At 37.2% G+C, this 20,252-nt stretch overlaps 3 protein-coding genes across 3 annotated transcripts; all 3 read left to right on the plus strand.

Annotated features, from left to right (window-relative positions):
- Window positions 1-598: 598 nt before the first annotated feature.
- Window positions 599-4,901, plus strand: LOC139108658 (SCY1-like protein 2). The gene is made up of 7 exons (XM_070667143.1): window positions 599-1,461; window positions 1,535-1,773; window positions 1,849-2,187; window positions 2,320-2,622; window positions 2,731-3,115; window positions 3,205-3,580; window positions 3,666-4,901. The coding sequence occupies exons 1-7, from the start codon at window positions 1,038-1,040 to the stop codon at window positions 4,177-4,179; spliced, it is 2,580 nt and encodes an 859-aa protein (XP_070523244.1). The 5' UTR covers window positions 599-1,037; the 3' UTR covers window positions 4,180-4,901.
- Window positions 4,902-6,313: 1,412 nt separating this feature from the next.
- On the plus strand, window positions 6,314-16,095 carry Gogo (golden goal). Its single transcript, XM_070667116.1, has 15 exons — window positions 6,314-7,225; window positions 9,330-9,477; window positions 9,601-9,844; window positions 10,127-10,331; window positions 10,521-10,742; window positions 10,837-10,986; window positions 11,111-11,459; window positions 11,749-11,879; window positions 11,985-12,230; window positions 12,311-12,566; window positions 12,716-12,928; window positions 13,050-13,218; window positions 13,440-13,613; window positions 13,756-13,897; window positions 14,078-16,095. Exons 2-15 carry the CDS (start codon window positions 9,417-9,419, stop codon window positions 15,395-15,397), a joined length of 3,882 nt encoding a protein of 1,293 aa, XP_070523217.1. The 5' UTR covers window positions 6,314-7,225; window positions 9,330-9,416; the 3' UTR covers window positions 15,398-16,095.
- Window positions 16,096-16,382: 287 nt separating this feature from the next.
- On the plus strand, window positions 16,383-19,554 carry LOC139108661 (neuronal acetylcholine receptor subunit alpha-9-like). The gene is made up of 8 exons (XM_070667147.1): window positions 16,383-16,569; window positions 16,680-16,870; window positions 16,967-17,011; window positions 17,115-17,224; window positions 17,395-17,605; window positions 17,694-17,865; window positions 17,938-18,090; window positions 18,354-19,554. The coding sequence occupies exons 1-8, from the start codon at window positions 16,500-16,502 to the stop codon at window positions 18,677-18,679; spliced, it is 1,278 nt and encodes a 425-aa protein (XP_070523248.1). The 5' UTR covers window positions 16,383-16,499; the 3' UTR covers window positions 18,680-19,554.
- Window positions 19,555-20,252: the final 698 nt, after the last annotated feature.

Consider the following 20,252-nt stretch of genomic DNA (forward strand, 5'->3'; position numbering starts at 1 on the left):
AACCTAAAATGTCTATTTCAGTTTAGAATATTTTAATAATTATTATTACAGAGTTTTACTTTAATATATACTATACATTAATACACATATGTATGTCTTTATAACAGTAAATCAAGATTAGATTTTGCTTTTTCTAAATCGTGTAGAAATTTATAAAATTGCGCTATTGTCATTTCAGAAAACACAGTTTTGTCTTTGCCATCGTCATCAAGACGTAATTTAAGTTGTAAAAATGATTTTGCAACATCAGAATCGTTACTCGCTGCTGTCACTGAAAACAAAATTTAATCAGACATTCATTAATCATATTAACAGCAAAACAAGCAATTTAAAAATATAATTTGCTTTACTCAGCAGAAATTCAAGAAGAAAATAATCTGAAAATATAATACGATCGAAAAGAATGCTGTCGTCTTACCTCCAAATCTCCACGATACGTCAAGTATCTTGCTAATATTGTTTTCCATCGTGTCTTTAAAATATGTGTTAAGTATAATTCGTGACTAAGTCCATCAGACTCGACGTAAAGCGTACGTACAATCCAAATTTAGAAGACTGGACATAAGTCAACGCAAGTGGACGCGAGTGCATACAACAAATTATTATCGAGTGTTTCACTCGTTTCGATTGTAATTAAATCAGGTTAACGAGATAGTACCACTTTCCAGCCACGGATGGCGTTAGGGTGACTAATTTGTGCTTAGAAACGAGCAGTTTCAATCCGATTTGAACGCCGTTTAAAAACGTGTGATGCATTCAATATAATATTCATCGTATAACGCGTTGAATTCCACAGCACTAGGACCACAGCCGCTATCGTTACTATCATTCGTAAGCAGTCGAGCACGTAGTTTCGTAGGCTATAATTCACGTCCAACTACCAAGTTGCGACATCACAACCTGATTACCTGATTGGTACATCCGCAGCTTATCGATACCGCGATATTATAGCCTGCGATTCTCGAAGTGGTGAGTCACACGCGACGGTGCATCTTCCTTAGTGATAGTGATACCTGAGTCTCGTCGAAAACAACAGGATGGACGTCTTGAACAAGCTTCGCAATACTGTTAGCAACACTATCAGCAATACAGTCCAAAACACGGCATATGGCTTGTCGCAACTGTCCAGCGTTCTGCCTGGCAATCCAGTAACTCGGGAGTTCGAAGCAACTGCTCATGTAGCGAGCGCTGGACCGGGACTGCTGTGGAAGGTCTACAGTGGCTATAAGAAGTCTACCAAGCAAGAGGCAGCGATTTTTGTTTTTGAAAAACGCATGCTGGAAAGATGGTCCAGTAAAACGGATCGTGAACTTGTGCTAGAGACTCTAAAGCGAGGTGTGATGCAGCTGACTAAGTTAAGGCATCCGCAAATTCTGATTGTGCAACATCCACTGGAGGAGTCACGAGATAGTCTGGCATTTGCAACTGAGCCAGTGTTTGCTAGTCTGGCTAATGTATTAGGTAAGTGACTGTAGAAGTTAAATTTATTTAAAATTATTTTAATTTGATAAAACTTACATGTGATATATTACAGGCAATTATGAGAATATACCTCAACCTACTCCTGCAAATTTGAAAGGTTATAAATTACATGATATAGAGATAAAGTATGGATTGCTACAGTTAGGAGAAGGTCTAGCATTTTTACATGGTGATGTGAAACTGTTGCACAGGAATTTATGTCCAGAATCAATTGTAATTAACATCCATGGAGCTTGGAAGATATTTGGTTTTGACTTTTGTGCCTTAAATCAAAATTCTGATAGTAAACAAGTATGAACTTTATTAAACAATAAATATATTTCATTGCCTGATTACATTTTACTGATTATTATTATTTTATTACAGCCATCATGGTCTTATCTGGAATATAACTCAACACTACCAGCAGTTGTACAGCCTCAGTTAAATTATCAAGCACCTGAATGTATATTAGCAAGTAGTAATGGACCATCTAGTGATATTTTTGCTCTGGGTATGCTAATATACATAATACATTCCACGGAACATAAACCACTGCTGGAAACTCACAATGATTTAGGAAAATGTCGACGTTTTTTGGAAAATTTCAAGGGAACTAATGTCTCAACAAAGCTTCTGCCAATCCCTGAAACTCTAAGAGATACAGTAAAGCTCATGCTGAGTCATAATCCTGAATTGCGATTAGACGCTCATCAGTTTATCAAGGTAGTTCGGTTTATTTTATTTTTAAATAATTGATTTTATGTGAACTATTAATTTAAGTTGTTCAACTTATTTATTTCAAAAAAATAATTTTAAAATATTATTCAAATAATCTATTATTTTAAACTGTTGTAGATCGAGTATTTTACAGATATTGGCGTTAAGACGTTAAATTATTTGGATAAATTATTTCAATGGGACAATCTTCAAAAGTCACAATTTTACAAAGGTCTTCCACAGTTATTAAAACAGTTACCGCATAGAGTTGTCTTGCACAGAGTGTTACCTGCTCTTTACAAGGAATTAGTAAATCCACCTATGATACCGTTTGTATTACCGAGCGTTTTGCAAGTAATGGAAGTTACCGAGGTAGAAGAATTTCGAGAACATATCCTACCAAATTTAAAACCTGTTCTTGCTTTAGAAGATCCACCACAAGTAAGTATTCATTTTTTTAAATAAATACAATAAGATAGACAAATTAAAATACATTAAAAATGAATGGTGATAAAATATTTGTAATAAATAAAATTAATTTTTATACAGATTAGTCTAGTTCTTATGCAACAAGTAAATTTATTACTGAAATTGTGCCCTACGGACGTCATTAAGACCGATATAGTGCCTATGCTTTTACGCGCATTGGAATCCGAGTGGGAACAGCTTCAAGAACTCTGTTTATCAGCTTTACCCAATATAGTGACAATGTTCGAGGGACCAGTCATAAAAAATGCCATACTTCCGCGGATGAAAAAGATATGTTTATCGCCGGGAAAGAAATCTACTAGTCTTGGAATACGTGTTAATTGCTTGCTGTGTCTTGCGAAAATGTTACCGACTTTCGATCGTTGGTTGGTATTCGATCACATATTACCGTTTCTTCAAGAAGTTCCTCATTCTGGCGAACCAGCAATTTTAATGGCTATTATAGGTAATTTTTATTTTCAAATAATTTATTATTTATTGTAATTTACAAATTTTTGCTTTGAAAAATTTAATAAAAATGCCCTTTTATTTTAGGTATTTATAGGATGTTGCTTACTCACAGTAAGCTAGGTATGGGTAAAGAAATATTGGCAACGAAAGTACTGCCGTTTCTATTACCTCTTTGTATAGAACAAAATCTTAGCATGTCACAATACGAAACACTTTCTACGTTAGTCGTTGATATGATAAATCGAGTAACCAGCGAGCATCGAGAAGCATTACGACAACTGGATGCGGTACGTCGTGAGACGCAACAATTCGATCAAGCGCTTTCTCAAGTGACGTCGTCTACTTTTATGCAGAATAACGATTTAAGTGACATTAATTTAACACCTCAAGTTTCGCCTCCGAATGCTAATACTAAAACTGTAAATATTGAAAATGGATTGACCATTGAAGATAAATACAGGTTTGTCTCAGTTATTAAAAAAAAAAAAGAAAAAAAAATTATTTGATATACAAAACCAAATATTATATTAATAATATTTTTCTAGATTAATTCAACAGCAAGAAACGCATCAAAGATTGCAGTCTCAGTCTATACTGACTCCCAAAGCTGCGCCACAGCTTATGAAATCACAGCCGAAGGATTTAACTGCAACCTTGTTAAAAAACAATCTAGACGAGTTAAATTTATCTATGACAAGATCGGTTATGTCACAATCAGATCAGTCAACTGCTAAAAATACATATACATATAACGATATTGGTTCAACGCAATTTTTAACATCGCCAACGTTTAATTCGCAAACGATGGCAAATAGACCAATGAATTGGAATTCTAATGGAATGAACACGGCCATGAATTGGAACTCGTCACAATCTAACTCGATGTGGAGTTCTATTACTCCTCAAAATAACGTTAATTTTGGAGTACAACAACCAGAAGGTAAATCTAACTTAAATTTTTCTGGAACTTTGCAGCCTCTTATATCACCCACTAATATACAAAATAATACAAATAAACCTCATTCATCTACACAAGATATCATGGATCTACTTAGTTAATAGACTTAAACGTTTTTTAAATTAATAATGAAAAAAAAGATAGCTATATCGTTAAAGAAAGATATAAGAGCGCTACAGTGATGTTTTTATCGTGATGTAATTCGCCATATTCCCTCACGCTTCGATGTATATTATATATGTATATATAACTTGCTTGCGGAATATAAATCTTAATATAAGAATTATTTAATAAAAGCATTTCTCATTTTAACGATTCAAGATTGTGGACTGTCGTTTTCATTCCATAACTCGCGATTTGTAATAATAGGTCTTTTGTATGTATATATTAATCTATAAACTTAATGCGACAATTATCTGCTGGTATCTACTGTTATTATAACATATCGTCCTATTGTGAAATTCTAGAAACAAAGTTTACAATATATTTCTGTATAGAGAAAGCATTTTATATGTTACATATAGTTGAAATAATACGTCAATTTAATTTAAAACTAAGTGTATGCAGAATTCTTACTACGTAAATCTCTACTTAAGCTATTACATAAATTTCTTGTATATATACGCAATTTTTATTTTACAGCAAGTGTGCTTGCATAAAGTTGCAAAGAAATAAATTGTATTTATTTTTTAATATTGTATTTCTTTATTGTTTATTTCGTTGCTGTAAACAATTGTTAATAATTGCTGTTTGAGTCGAATAAAATAGCTTAAGGTGTTACTACTTAATAAATTTAATCACAAAATTGTCTTTCCGTCGTACCCATCATGAATTGTATTATTAATTGTTAACTGCATACAAAAATATTATTTCTAACAAAATGTTAATTTGTAATTTAAAACAATTTTTCAAGTTATTATTTTTTTTTTATTAATGCAAGGGTTTTCTCTACCAATGAATGCGAGAATGCAGTAGGAAATCTACAACCTAAAAACACGGATACGTGTTGTAAAGGGACGTTCACCTTATAGTTATCGTCCGTCATAAAGAACCGCCAATTTCTTTGTTCTCGGAACACCGCGCAATTAGGTTTCGTAGACGCCGGTGGATGTGCGTGTGCAACGGCAGAGAAATGCTGGAAGTATCGATTATTCAAGCTGTACTATCGTCGCCGCGCAAGACGTGCAAGAAGAAGTGCCGAGATGAAGAGAATGCCACCCCTCGCTGGAACGAACGATAAATAGGAAAAATTCAGCAGAAGGTTTTTAAATAAAGCCTGCACTGGTTAATTGACTGGGTATGCCTTTCTGCAACAACCCTCCATTCTTTTTCGTACTTGCAGGTCGACGAAGGGTCGCGCAAAAGTGGCTCGCGCCCCGGGAAGTTAAGCACTCGAAACCCTCGTTTGTTTGAACATTACTCGCGATAATTACTCGTGTCTTATTATCCCAACGATTTATTAAAAAATAAGAAATAGAATTCTGCAGCGAATATTTTCTTACGCGTTATTTTTTATTTCAAGTTTTTTAAATACACTTTTAATTTGTAGAAGCAAAATAGAAAAACCGATTGCACAGGAAAAAAAAAGGATAATTAAAACAATTAAAAATACTAAATATTTTATTAAAAATAAAAAATCAACGTAGATGTCGAAACAATAATTTTATACAATTACACATGTCTAAACACTTATAATATTCATGATATATTGGAAAAATAGTTTGGACTTCGGAAACTACCCCTAATATCATTAAAAGATATAAAGGAAGATATATATGTCTCATATCTACATTTAATGTACAAATTATTCTTTCTTCCCCTCTAGGAACATCATATTATATTGGTCTTTCAGCGTTACCAACACTACCCTTCGCTTCCTTAGCGCTGATACCTCTCCCCGACTTTGGCGCCTTCGCAATCACCTCTTTGCCGTTCCTTCGGATATCGAATCGCCAACCCCCCTTTGGCGAAATTGGCCCTTGCGTTCTCAACTTCGGAAGCACGCAACGGCATAATACGCCACGTATATCTGGCATTCATTCATAGAAGCCAAACCTTCTGTCATAATGCTCACCCCTAAGGCGCACCCCGTCGAACGATGAACGAGGGTGCGAGCGGGGGCGACGGCGGCAGCGGGTATCGGCGGCGGTAGTGGCGGTGGTGGCGATTCGACCCCATCCGAGACACAGGGAAAGAGGGGTGGCCGGCGACCCCGGCTTTAGTCGCGATGTGCACGTCGCCCTATCGCATTTGCCCCTTGTGCTTCGCATTTCCGCGGGATTCCTCGCCGAGCAAAAATCTCGCGTCGATGAAACCGCGTCGTAAATTATTTCCGTAGTCTCGCGAGATAGTTCAAAACAGAGGAGTGATAAGTGATACCCCGAAACGATTAAACCAAGCCACTGCCGAAAAAAAAAAAAAATTAACTATCTAATTTACGTACTACGTTTCTATTTACTTTAGTTCTGGTAGTCTTCGCGATGTCGTCGCGTCATTGTAGACGCCAACTCGAAGAAAACGATCGAGATACATGAAAGAGATCTTCACTACTCTTTGTATTAATTAAAAAGAAAAAAGAAAAAAAGAAATACAAACGTCGCAGTTGTGGACTTGCTTCTAAATATTTTATAAATAAAAAAAACAACAACCAAGTTACTTTTCTCGCTTATTAAAGAAAGACGAAAAGGAGGTCGAGGGATAAGAAGAACGAAGCAAGAATAGTGTCGGTTTCTTAGCGCTCAGACTCTCGTAAACAACGTCGGCATTCTCCCTTGGCGGGAGGGTAATTTTGTGTCCGCCGGAGGGTCGACCCTCGGAGCAAGCACAGGGATGCGCGCGAGGGTGTTTGTGCGGCGAGGATAGGCGAGCCGGCAATTTCGCGTGTGGCTCTCGATATCGATTCTAGGAGGCCGCCGCCACTGTCGGCGTAATCGCGCACCCCCTTCTTCGTCCTTCGGTCGGCAAAACGGCCGCTCGTTGACATCGTCGTCGTTGATACGCGGAAAGGGGAATCAATGAGAGGCAAGATCAATCGATCGGGTCGGAGTACCGGCGATCGAACCCGTCTACATTGGTGCGAAAGAGATCTATACCGATCTGCGATTAATTCAAAGAGGATGCGAATCGTATCGGGATAAAAGCATCGGCGTAAGCAAAGCATGTTGTTTTCTTTTTAAGTAACATACGCGTGGCAAAAAGATAAAAACGTGGCAGAGATATTTTATTTATAATTAAACGTATATCGTACGTATTTAAAACGTAATATGGAAACATCTTGCACGCGCGCTTTATTTTTTTATATCGCTTTCAAAAAGCTCCCAAAATAATTCGATAATAAATGATAATTAGAGATCAATCGAGAATAAGTTTGGAAAAATTAGTAAAGACGATACAAAGGTAAATGAATTATTTTAATCTTTAATACGAAATACGTAATTTAAAATGTATGAATTTCAAAGCGATTGCTTGATAGCGCTGACGCTTTATTAATTAGCAAGAGAGTAATTTTGTAATTGAGCATTTTCTTATATGTTTGGCTTTAATTTACGAAAACGTGCTTAAAGAATTGTCAAAGACTTATTTTAAGGCCATAAATTTTCGCTGCATCTTGTGCATGTTCTGCGATTATTACTGCAAGAGTGCTCAGTGTGCCCTACCGTCGCGCCTGCGGCGAGGGGGTGATGTTTATCTGCGATATATCACTGTTAATCACCACTACGCGTGTTTGCCGCGATAACCAACGCGTATCTGTCTGTGTGGGGTCGACATTCCCTTTTGCACGAAGCAACGAACTCATTACTCCAATTGCATAATCGATTCGAAATACCGTTTTCTACGCGATTCCGACACGTGGACTATCCACATTGAGTACCATCCATTATCTCTCCATATGTCGTTACGAGTATTTAAAAGTGAATGTAATTAATGTAAAATATTCGCGTACAACCAGGGCAAATTAATTAAATAATATAACAATTTCAAATATATATAATAATAATTTTAATATATATCATATATTTTTTTTTTTTTCAGTTCTTTAAACAAGATGTTTCAACAGAAAAGATTCACGTATGAATTGAGTTTCCCCATAAATTAAGAGGAACGCAGAGAGCGAAAAATCTCGATTTTAACGAGCACTTTTATGGAAGGGTCCGCCACATATCCATTTTTGTTTCGCGTGAAAAGAATCCTCAGGGGATTCGAGACACCCCGCGGTGACCAGTCAGGTCTTTCACAGATATGAGCAAATATTTTGTGGACATAAACGATATTGGAAAATAATTTAAGCAAAGCATTGAATATTTTGCAGTACAGTTAATTTAAAAAAAAAAAAAAAAAAATTAGTTAAAGAAGGAAAAGAAAAAACATATGCACTTAACGATGTTAAAATAAAAACGTTTTAAAATGTGCTTTATCCGACGTAAATAAAATTAAACTGCGCGATAAACATAAAAAATTTATTCAATATGTCTTTATTAAATTGGTAAATGTTAATTACGCTATTTTTTTTTTTTTTTTTTTTTAACTTTAGGAGATTCACGCTAGACATAAAATATCGTGTCCCTTAACGCAGCCGACGTTATACACAGACGCGTACATGCGTTTTCTAAAACGGTGCATGCTATAGGGACGTGGCAGATCGATACGGACGGAAAAGGACGATGCTCGATTTCGATTTCCCTCCGAGAAGCGTAGTTACCCTAAGGGTGCAACACGTGCAATTATTCGAGGCTGCAGATTTTCAGAAGCAGAGCAGGGGCGCAAAATGCACGCATGTCGTTTGATAACTTTGATCGTTGGCTCGAAGTAAATTATGCTGCTGCCACAATATTAACTTATTTGCATCTGGGAGACAACTGAATAAGCAGCGTGCCTTGCATTAATTTATTGTTAATAATAATACATTAACGTTTGGATTTTTTAGATTTCACAAAATTGTAAAATTATAAACTTCTGTTTTATTACCGCTACACCGCAACATATGATTTTTCGGTGAACGTATCGCGAAGGTTGAATTGCATGCTCGATAGCTATCATAGGAGTTAAAAATATTTTAGGACCTTTATAGGAGCATTTATTATGCCGTCGTAATCTGGGTTACTCTGGTTTATTTTCTTTGAACGTAATCTAGTATGTTCTACTTCGGCTTGACTTATTTAATCGGCCATATTGTTCTAAATAACAAAAATGATTTATTTCAGAACCGTCAGAACTTAATAACAAACTGCGTTTTTTTTATTATTCCAAACAGGAATAAGGACGCAGATTTGTTATTTTTTTTCCGGGCCACCGAAATATCTCGGTTAGGCCCTGGCAATCCATCGATGAAGAGCTGGACATGAATTGGACATCCGAACGGATATCATTGGGATTATTAATCGTCCTTATCTTGAGATGCGGTATTAACATTGATTTTAATTTTCATAAAGGAATAAAAATATATCGTGAAAAGTTATTAGTGACTTTATATTAAGGGAAGTAGTTATCTTGCGCGACTTTAAACGTCTGTTTACCGGTTTCAGGTATCACAAGATCGATGGCAGACGCGAAGGAGCCGATACTATTAAAAGTTGTCGCTCCTCCGTCTCATACGGCTTTGTCCGGCGACGTGACCGTTTTTATCTTGGACTCGGAAGCGGAATCCTCTACGGTGTCCACAAGTACTATACCCGCCAACGTTACAAGTGGTACGAAGAAAGGCGAGAGAGAAAAAATCGATCCGAAGAAAGGTGGAGTTAGCGCGGGTCACGAACCGCTCGTGCTTAGGTATGTAAAAAGATCATAAAACTGAACGAACACGCATGAAGTTTCGCGACGCCCTAAAATGTTCAGTTTGTATGCACCCTTAAACGAGGAGGCGGATAGGTGAGCTAGACAGCGTTAAATAATTTTGATTAATATTTCGTTCGCGTACAAGTAAAATAAAATAAAAATAAATAGACCCTTCTTCTTCTTTTTTTTTTTTATTAATTTTTTTTCCTTCCCTGAAGTTTAAAGAACAGATAGGTAAATAAGTTATCGTTATAACAATGCGCGCATTAATTTCAGAATACTGTACGTCGATGGCCTCACGTCGGAATTAATCGGAGATTTCCCTCTCGACACCTTGCCACATAAGAGTGAGAATATTTCTGTGATAATACCTTGTGGTTTTTTCTCGCGCGGCGGAATTTATACACTACGACTTCAGTACAAGTTCTCAACCGTGGCTACCAGACACAACACTGCCATTACTGGGCTGCCCGAAATTGAGGTAGGCATTATTACTTTCATTATTCAATAACACGTAAAAATTAAAATTTATTTTTTTTTTTTATCTAAATTTATTTTTGAGAGATTAAAAAAAAATCAGGAAAAAGAAGTCTTGACATAATCTCGAATTAATAATTGTCAAATGTCATTTAAATAAAATTTAACTGATTGAGATGTAAAACGTATTCAGATGAGCAGTGCCTTAGACGTGAAATGGCCAACCCCTTCTCTGCTTTTGGAATCCCAACACTTCGGTACATATCCTAACCGGTCAGTAATAGCTACAATAAAGTACAATGGAATTTCATGTATACCTGCCAACGGTGTTCCGGTGGCCGCTTATATTTTGCAACTCATATACTGCGGCACCACCGCGGCCGCCTGCGATCCGCAGAACAACGGTCGCATGCAAGTAAGCGTTTCACGTTTTAATAAAGGGAGCGTTCCTATCAAACGGCGAGTGCCGTCGTGAAATTCAATTCCTCACGTTCCTCAAATTTCCTCAGGTGCTCTATTACGAGGAAATAAATGGCTTCGCCTCGCCGAAAGTTGTTAAATTGAAATGTGAATTTTTCGGACTGGCCGGAAATTACGCGCTCAGACTGAAGGCCTCGGAAGTTAATCCATCCGCGCCGACAACCAGCGCGTACATTAAGGTAATTGAATCTCTTAATTCGAACGATTTCGTATTGTTACAGAAAGTAATTATCTCTTCAATTACTATCTTATTCGTGGCAGCGAGAGATTAATGTCATCGCGCGCTTATGTATTTGCTCGTAGGTGGAATGGTCCGACGAGTTTAATTTCAACGTCCACGCGAGGTCGATTTATCCTTGCGAGGGATCGACGGGTATATCGGTCCTCTTTCAATATCCCGCGTGTCGCCTTCAGGGTGACCGCGTGCGCGTTTACGGCCGTCTTCGAGCGGACGTGAGCTCTCTGGCACCGCCGTCCGCCTTGCACTACGTGGCGGAATTGAAGGCGGCACCGGGGAAGCACTCGCTGAATTTCGACTGCGATATCTTCACCGAAAAGTTCATCGAGTACTGCTTCGTTTACGTGAGCCAGGCGATCACCGGCGCGATGGCGGAAGTGAAACTCGCGTGCATACCGACCTTCCCTCTTCTGGGTGAGTTACGTGCAAACGTTTAAAAGCTGGGCGCCTGATGCGCGATAGATTTACCGCCTCATAAGTTACCTCAATAGATCGCGAGAAGCATGTAGATTCAACGAACCCTTAACGAACATCGGCGATCGGTTTGATGTAGGTAAAAATAAAAGACGCCCGCGATTATTTTTAATAGAGCTCTTCAATAAAATAACTTTCTTTTTAATAATTTCGCGCGACGACGGAAAGTTTGACTTTTGAAACGCTCTATATCGATTCTCCCCTTTTCACATTTAAATTATTAACGCAGAAAACGATGCGGCCGGATGGGGTCCTTGGAGCGCGTGGAGCCCTTGCAGCAGTTCCTGTGTAGGTGGTGTTCGCAATCGATATCGATTTTGCGACACGCCACCTCCAAAATACGGAGCGAAATTTTGTCAGGTAAGTGTAACGATCGTTGAAACAAATTACGCGATAATCGTCTTAAATGAATGTGTTTGGCCAAAAAAAAAAAAAATAATAATAAAAAATTAATTAATAAAACAGGGAAGAGCAGTTGAGACAGAATCTTGCGGCGGCACCGGCAGGATTGATTTTCAGGAAGCATGGAACACCGAAGGATGGGAGTGTCGGCACGGAACGACATTAGTGGCCGCGAGACCGGAAGTCACGGCTCAGATCGGCTTACAGTGTCGGTGTGGGTGTATTATCAATTTCGAAGATAAAACTTTGAATAAGATTCTGGCGGCTAACACTCAGGCCTGCCCCGGCCGTTCCTTTTGGCTGCTGCAGGTAAATCTAACCGCGTATTAAATAATTTTCTGTTTATTAAAACAAAAAATTATTTTTAATTAGTTTTTTTTTTTTTGTAGGCAAAATCGGATTACATAATTAAACTACATTTGGATCAAACACAGTTTCCCTGTCCGGGGCAATATTTTCGAGCCCGCGACGGTGACTCGCTGAGCGCGGAACTCTTGACAGATATCACGTTTGATAAGAACACACCGGTGACGGGAACTATATTTTCCTCGGGCCAAAGCTTGCTGCTCGAGTTCTTTAGCGACGAGCACACTGCCTCGGGGGATGCATGCGTGGGTGGATTTTTGGGGCACGCGAGCACGTTTCGTGAGTACAATTTAATATGCGTCAAAGTCCAATAACGATGAGTATTAAAGTATACTAATAAATATAAATTAAAATAATTTTTAATTATATAAACTTTATTGTTATTTATGATGTTTCACATTTGATCCAATTAATGCAATTATTTTCAGAAAAATTATACGAGAACAAGACGTCCCTCCCTTCGGAAACAAATTCTACCCTCACCGTTGAGCAATGGATCTTTTGGGGTCCCGCGCATTTGGCAACAGCATCTTTTTTGATACTCATATTCTTTATATCTATTTTTCTAGCATTGCAATTTGCACTGAAATACAGGAAGTACCATATCGCGGAAGACTTGGATACTTTGAGCGAGCACTCGGGTAAGTAAAATTTCAATATCGATAGCAAGCGTTAATTTTACAAAAATCAAAATTAATTATAGTACTAAAATAACAATTAATTAATGTAAAAAATAAAAATCGAGATTAATAAATTATTTAGGATGCAGCGATATGATGGCGGGCCGAGGAAAATCGATGTCTTCTACAACATTAATTTCGGAAGTCGCGTCTCTGGTAGGATTACCAAGAAAATGTACACCAAGACTGTCGAAACGCAAAGCACCCTGTGCGGTGGAGGATGGCTACGATAGTTCGGAAACTTTGGCAGAGTAAGCGGCAATTCATTAGTTTGAACAGCTCAAGTTAATATCCTTATTATCATCTATATAAAATTCTGAATTAAATTTCTCAATTATCTTACGTTTTAATATTGCTAAATATTGCTAAATAACTTTGCTTTATCCGTTCTATGAAAGGACTATTGATTCGTTTAATCTTTTATCATCTCCTACATTGGCGTTCTAAGACGTATATATTTTTAATGTAACAGATACGAGGACGAGACCAGCCTGAGTTCAACCACCTTAAAGTTGCGAGATAACGAGGAGAGCTATACGGAAAAGAGTGTAATACCGAATAAATTGCATGTCGATGAATCGCCGGCCACTGTATCGTCTATTATGGCAATTGGTCAACCAGAAGTAAAATATGCCCAACCCGTCAAGTAATTAAAAAAAAAAAAAATTTATTGCGTTTAATAACAAAATATTTTATATAACGTCGACAAACGTCAGAATAATCTTGTGTCAAATGCATCTGATAATTGATTGGGCAATTTAATGGCTTGTATATTACTCACATTGCAGATTACGCACTTTGGGATCTGTCAGTTCTGCGGATAAATTAATGTCAGGCAACGCGACGAGATGTCAAAGCACAGCGAGTAGCACGGAGAGTCCGCATATTGCAAGACTACATTGTTACACGTCGAATTCTATTCAATCTAAGGTAAAGATCTAATTCGATTACGTGTTTGAGACGGCAGATAATTTTTAATAAGTATTTAAATGTGTCAAATAAAATTAATTGAGTAATGCTGCACGGAGAAAATTCAAAAAGAAAACATTTATTCTGTCTGTGACTTTTTGAACGAAGATATTAATTTCCGTGACCAAAAACTGTTATCAGGATTCGTCGATGAGCAGCCCGCTATCAGGCGCATCCACGTTACGTAGCGGAAAAGAAACGAAGGACCGTCGGAATCGTGAGCGACTACTTCAAGGACCGGGCTCGGAGTTCAGTTTGACTAATCCGGAGACGGATATGGAGCTCGACTATTACGATTACAACGTCGCGAATGCCGGCGCCGTGCCGGGCTCGTACTTAGGTATGGATCCAGCTTTTCTCCTATGGATACCCCCGTTATCGATGTCTGAGGATTCTCAAGATCCGTCCGCGGATCGTCCGGATTGTTTTCAAGGCACTACGACGAGCTCGGCATTGTATCGGCTGCCAGAGAGCACTGAGGGTGCGACTCTTACTCCGGCCGAGTATCGACGAATGAGACAGCAAATCGCGTCCGGCATCGAAGAGATTAAACCGAGTCTCGAACAGCAACGCCAAGACTCGACGTCTTCTTCGTCGTCGAAAAACGATTCGTCATCGAGCGGTAGCATTCTGTCCGAGGACAGCGACGGTAGGACCACCAGGTTGACCGAACGCCTGCTGCCGATTCATCGGATTCTGGAGGACTCCAGAACGCGAGTCAGCGAGGAATCTCTGTGCAGCCAGCTTGCGGTTGACAGGAGCACTCCGAATCGCCTTCACGGGACTAAATCCGATTTCTTCCAGGAGCAGAACGCCTCGAGAAGCAGTCGGCAAGACAACTACGCGAACGTTGTCGACGGGATCGTGATAAAGTTGGACGATAAGTCGGAAAAGTCGAGAGCCTCGAAAAAACATACCGAAGATGCGGTACTTCATCATGGTACCTCGAAGCTCCACGTAAACCAAAAGACGAAGGATGTTTCTCAAAGTGACAAAAAAAATCGCTATTGTAAAAACGAGAACGCGTCGAAATTGTCTAGCAAGTCAACGAGCTCGAAGACTCAAGGGCACGCAGATGGTAAGGATAGAGGTGCCAAGGACGAGCCTAAATCAGATGTCGTGCTAACAAATTTAAACGTCAGCGGTCCGTGCAAGTACCGAGACTTTACGCAGTTTACGCAACCACAAGAAATCAATAAGCTATCGGATTCTACTAACATTCCAATGATTGAATTTTCGGGACCGCGATTAAGCTCGCCGGCGATGGCACGAAGACTGACAACGGACAATTTGAACATCAGTCTGTCCAAAAAAGAAATTCAGAGTCCGGATTACGGGGTCGAGAGCGACATAAAGACGGAATCGCGCGACTCCTTTTACGACTTAATTCGCGAAAACGAGGACGGCATCAAGTTCGCGGACGACGACGACGAATACATTGACAACAGAGCAAATCTGTGAAACTTATGTTGTAATTTCTATTTATGGGAGTGCAATAAAGAGTATTGGTATTTTATGGCCGAGAAATGTTGTATCAATACGACGACATTTTTGGGGAACACTAACGAGATACGTTTTGACACGCTTAACGTTATTAAATGTAGCATTGTATAATTATATATTATAAAATAATGTAACATAATTTAAAAAAAAAAAAAAACTTTTCTTAATACTAGATAATAAATTAACGTGTCAAGTAATATCTCGACCATACACAACTCTTTTTCTAACACAGAAGAAAACTGAAAAGCGAGTATACTGCTACAATCACTATTTTTGTAAATGTGTAGAGTACTTTGCACGAGATATGTAAATATGCTCCGTCCATCGCACACATTGACGTGTAGTTAGTCCGACAATTCGTAACCTTGTCTGAAATACCTCGATATTCTTATACCTTGCAATTCTCGATTATATATTTTTACAGGCTTTTAAGAGAGTCTTTCTGCAATTTGAATACCGTACGAGCTAGCAACGCTGTCGAATAATTAAATAATTAGACGTTATCATATTTTTATCATCTGCTAATTTAAATCTCCGGTACACTTTTAGATTTGCATACAAACGCGATGCACTAACAAGTAGTCGCACCATTGTATTTGTTGTAATTTCTGTGATATATTAATGTTCTGTGGAATTATCGCGTGTACATATAGAAATAAACATTTCTCACATATAACTTAAAGAGTTTTGCAAATTATCACAATTACGGGAAATAAATTAATTTCAATGTTAAAGGTAAGTATACTTTTTCATTTAGAAATATAGAAAGCGAAAATATTACAAAATTAATATTTCAAGATTTATTAACTCTCATTATAAATCAGCGCGATAATTCACTAACAAAAAAAAATTAATTAATTAATTAATAGTTGTAAAATTCAACTTGCATATTGTACAGATTTTTTCTTGATTCGTTGCCATAAAGTTTTTAAATTGATATCATTAGTTCATACTTCGGGGGCGTGAGACTTATCAACAGCATTGAATTTCACGAACTCTACGATAACTAATCTAACGTTATAACGAACAGAATTAGTCGATTCAAAGTCGCTGGCTCGTAATGATCAATATGAGAATATTAAAGGTGCTCGGATTTTTCAGTATTCTTTTCATCAATTCCGATCAATTCAGTACGTAAGAAAATGTAAAACAATACTGTCTACAAAATTACGGATTTTAAACAAGTTCAATGTAATGTTCATATTTTAAATAAATTCTAATCCTTTCGTTGATATTGCAGACGTTTTTCCATCTTTTGTCGACAGTGAAAGTATACAGAAAGTGAAAGCAACGTGCAATTTTATGGAATCAATTTCACAATTATTAAATCTTAAAAGGAACCTATTTTGCGATTACGACAACAATGCTACTCCCAATCCTTCTAAAACAACCAACGTCAGTCTGAGTTTAATGCCGAAGATATTGGATTTTGTAAGTGTCATGCAGTCATAAAAAATATTGCAGTCTATAAATTATAACTACTCAATAAAAGTACAATAATTTAGAAGTACTTGTTCTTTAATTCAGGATGAAGAAAATGGTGACATATCGCTACACAGTTGGATAGCACTTGTGAGTGCATTAATTTTTTTTTATCACTATACGGCATTCTCTTATTTTTATTATTTAAGTATTTAATTAATTTACTATATCTAATATAATATTTATTTGACAGAATTGGATGGATCCGCAATTGATTTGGACACCAAGCGATTACGAGGAGATTACTTTTGTTCATGTAAAAAGTTGGCAAATTTGGAGCCCCAATTTGTACGCCGATACTATGTAAGTAGATTTTTATTAATTAACTGATAAAAATAAATTTAATCTTCTCTTTAAATATATATCGTAAACTCATTTTTATAAGTTTTCGCAAAAATATGAAAAAGCACAAAAAAGAAATTTATGTCACGCCGTTTTTTTCAATCTTTGATTTATCTTTTTTATTTTTTTAGTGCCGATATTAGTGATCGAAATAGACTACCTACAACGGAGTGTTTGCTCTATAACTCGGGTCTTGTCAGCTGTGTTTTTGCAGTAAAATTTATTTCAAAATGCAATCCTGATTTTACTTATTGGCCTTACGATAAACATCAATGTCGCGTCACGTTTTTCTCGTGGAAAGAAACAACAGGACAAGTCAATTTACAAATTGATGGGACTGGGGTATACGTTTTAATTTAAAACCAATTCTTTGGCAAATATTCTTCCTATAAAAAAAAAAAGAAAATTAAATCTAAGACTTCTTTTGCAGATTTTCATGAACGATTATATAAATGACACAATGTGGGATTTTAAGTTTATCAATTCGACAAAACGGGTTATAAATTCAACTTCGAACGAAACATCCCCATGGATCACTTACGACTTCTTGTTAACACGTCATCACGGCAAAATGAATGCGTCTACTATTGTACCAGCTATCGGTGAGTAATTATTTAAAATACCAAAAAAACAGGGAATAATTAATAGTAAGCGCGATCAATTTTTTTTTCCAGCTTTAATGATGCTCACTTTAGTGGTGCTGTGCCTCGATTTAAAATCGATTGAACGAGTAATGGTAGCGTGTGTAAATTTTATTTGTCACTTGCTGTCCATGTATGTAGTACAATTGCATTTACCATACAACGGTGCCAATACCCCTCATATATGTAAGTAATGATATTTTTGAAAATACGATTATAACAGAATACTGAATGCAAAGAATATTTTTTTTTTTATAGTAGCAAATTTAAAATTTTCTCTTTAAATTATTAAAAATAATATACATATATAGGTATATATTTATATATAATTATATTAATTAAAATGAAAATTATAACACGAAACTTTTATGGGAAATAATAAGCATTACTTAATATGAAAGTCAAACTTCAAAAATCTACTTTTAATGCATATCATATTTATTTTGCAGTGTTATTTTATCGTGAATCTTTGGGATTGGCTACTTTCGCATTAATTTTAACAGCACTGTTACGAAAAGTGGAAGATATGACCACAGATATTCCAAGCTGGATCTCGTTAGCTACGACATTTGTTTTGAATAATAAGGCTGGACGTTTCCTCATTCTCAAAGACGATGATCTTAAAACAACCGACCGAGATAATGTAAACGAAGAAAATACAAACGCCCCGAAATCGTCATGGAAATACTTTTCTACCATTATTGACTGGTTATCTTTCTTCTGTATAGTTCTCACTTACGCTATCGTATTAATAATCTTATTGCCTGTGAGTTAATGTATAATAAAAAATATAATTCGGCAAAATTACGGCATTAGCGTTGCTTAAATCTATCAAGAGATTCAAGCGGCGATAATATTCATATCAACTGCGCGCGGATACAACGTGAGTTGAACCAGCAACCAAGCAAACGAGCCATTCAAAAACACATATACCCAAGATAGACTTGCTATATAATTCGAGTTTGTGAATTCCACAGATACTACTACAGTTGAACAGTCGACGTGTTACTGAATTTCGTTATTTAAATTATTTTATCCGTGCACTATTACTTACTTCCTGTAAATCGCGCAATTCATGGATTCGAGTACTCTACATTTTCGACGCGGCAGCGATAGCTAAATCGCTTCCGAATCAACGAAGAATTCGAAACGCAGCACATTCAAGTTTAATTATCCTTCGAGAAATAAATCGTCAGGTAAATCGCGACCGGAAGGTTGATTCAACGAGCTGATTCTGTTCTTGTTTCAATCTTTATAGATACGCGGAGTAAAAGACTCGCTTTGCGACCAGCAACTTCGGCGCGTTTGCAAGTAGCAAGAGTCAACGCTCGGGCAAAACGGATAATCCCACGATTAAAAAAGAACGATTCATCTTTTTAATAACTCTGATATCGTCGCGATACTTATCGCGATACATTTTGAGGCGTAAAAACGTTTCACACGGAAAGCTACATTTTAATAGATAGCACTTTGAGAGTCCAAATGAGAGGGAGGACACTCTCATCTTTACGAAAATACAGGTAAATATTAAATAAGATATTTATCACATACATAACTTTACGCGTAAAATAACAAGAAAGTTAGAAGCTGCATAGCGCGTTAAAAATAAAATTTCCATAGTACTATTAATAGAAAAAAAGTACTTTTACTATTTCGAGAATATTTTCTTCTCTTTTATAATATTATTATAATTCTGTCTTTTGTATAATTATATGATAAAAAAATTCATAATTGTGAAAAAAAATATCAATGCAAATGTCCATATAAAAAAAAATTATTATTTTTGCTTTATAACCGCTTCTTTACTTCGATCTATGTTTTCTAATCTTTCTATCTGCTATATATATTTTTTTTTCTTTCTATAATTTTATAACAGCCAGGTATCAACCAGATTTTTTATAAATCGTGGGCCGAAAGTCGTTAATATCGTTGAATCGACGATGTTCTTTTATCGATAAGCGTTATCGCGCGCGCGCTAGCTCCGCAAAAATCTTTTATCTTCGAGTCCGGCGGTTCTTAGAATAAGAGGGTAGTCTCTACGGTTTGAGAGTACCGCGAAGAATGGTGGTGCATTCATCGCTCCTCGTAATCGGAAGTCGAGACTAGACGATTGCGAAGTCAGCCCAGACTGCGCGTGGTCCAATCTTTCGCGGGCTCTCTCTTTCTCTAGCTCCTTTTCTTTCTCATCCTCTCGGGTTCAGCCTCTCGACCTCGACCGATCGAAGTCAAAGCGTATATAACGCGCGCCGAGGCGCGCGGCCGTGGCCGCCGCCGTCGCCGCTGCCGCCGCCGCCGTCGATATATTCGGGTCGTTCGGATGGTCGCTCGAATCTCGGAACGAGCACAAA

Source organism: Cardiocondyla obscurior, linkage group LG15 (genome assembly GCF_019399895.1).
Source record: "Cardiocondyla obscurior isolate alpha-2009 linkage group LG15, Cobs3.1, whole genome shotgun sequence".
Lineage (NCBI taxonomy): Eukaryota > Metazoa > Arthropoda > Insecta > Hymenoptera > Formicidae > Cardiocondyla > Cardiocondyla obscurior.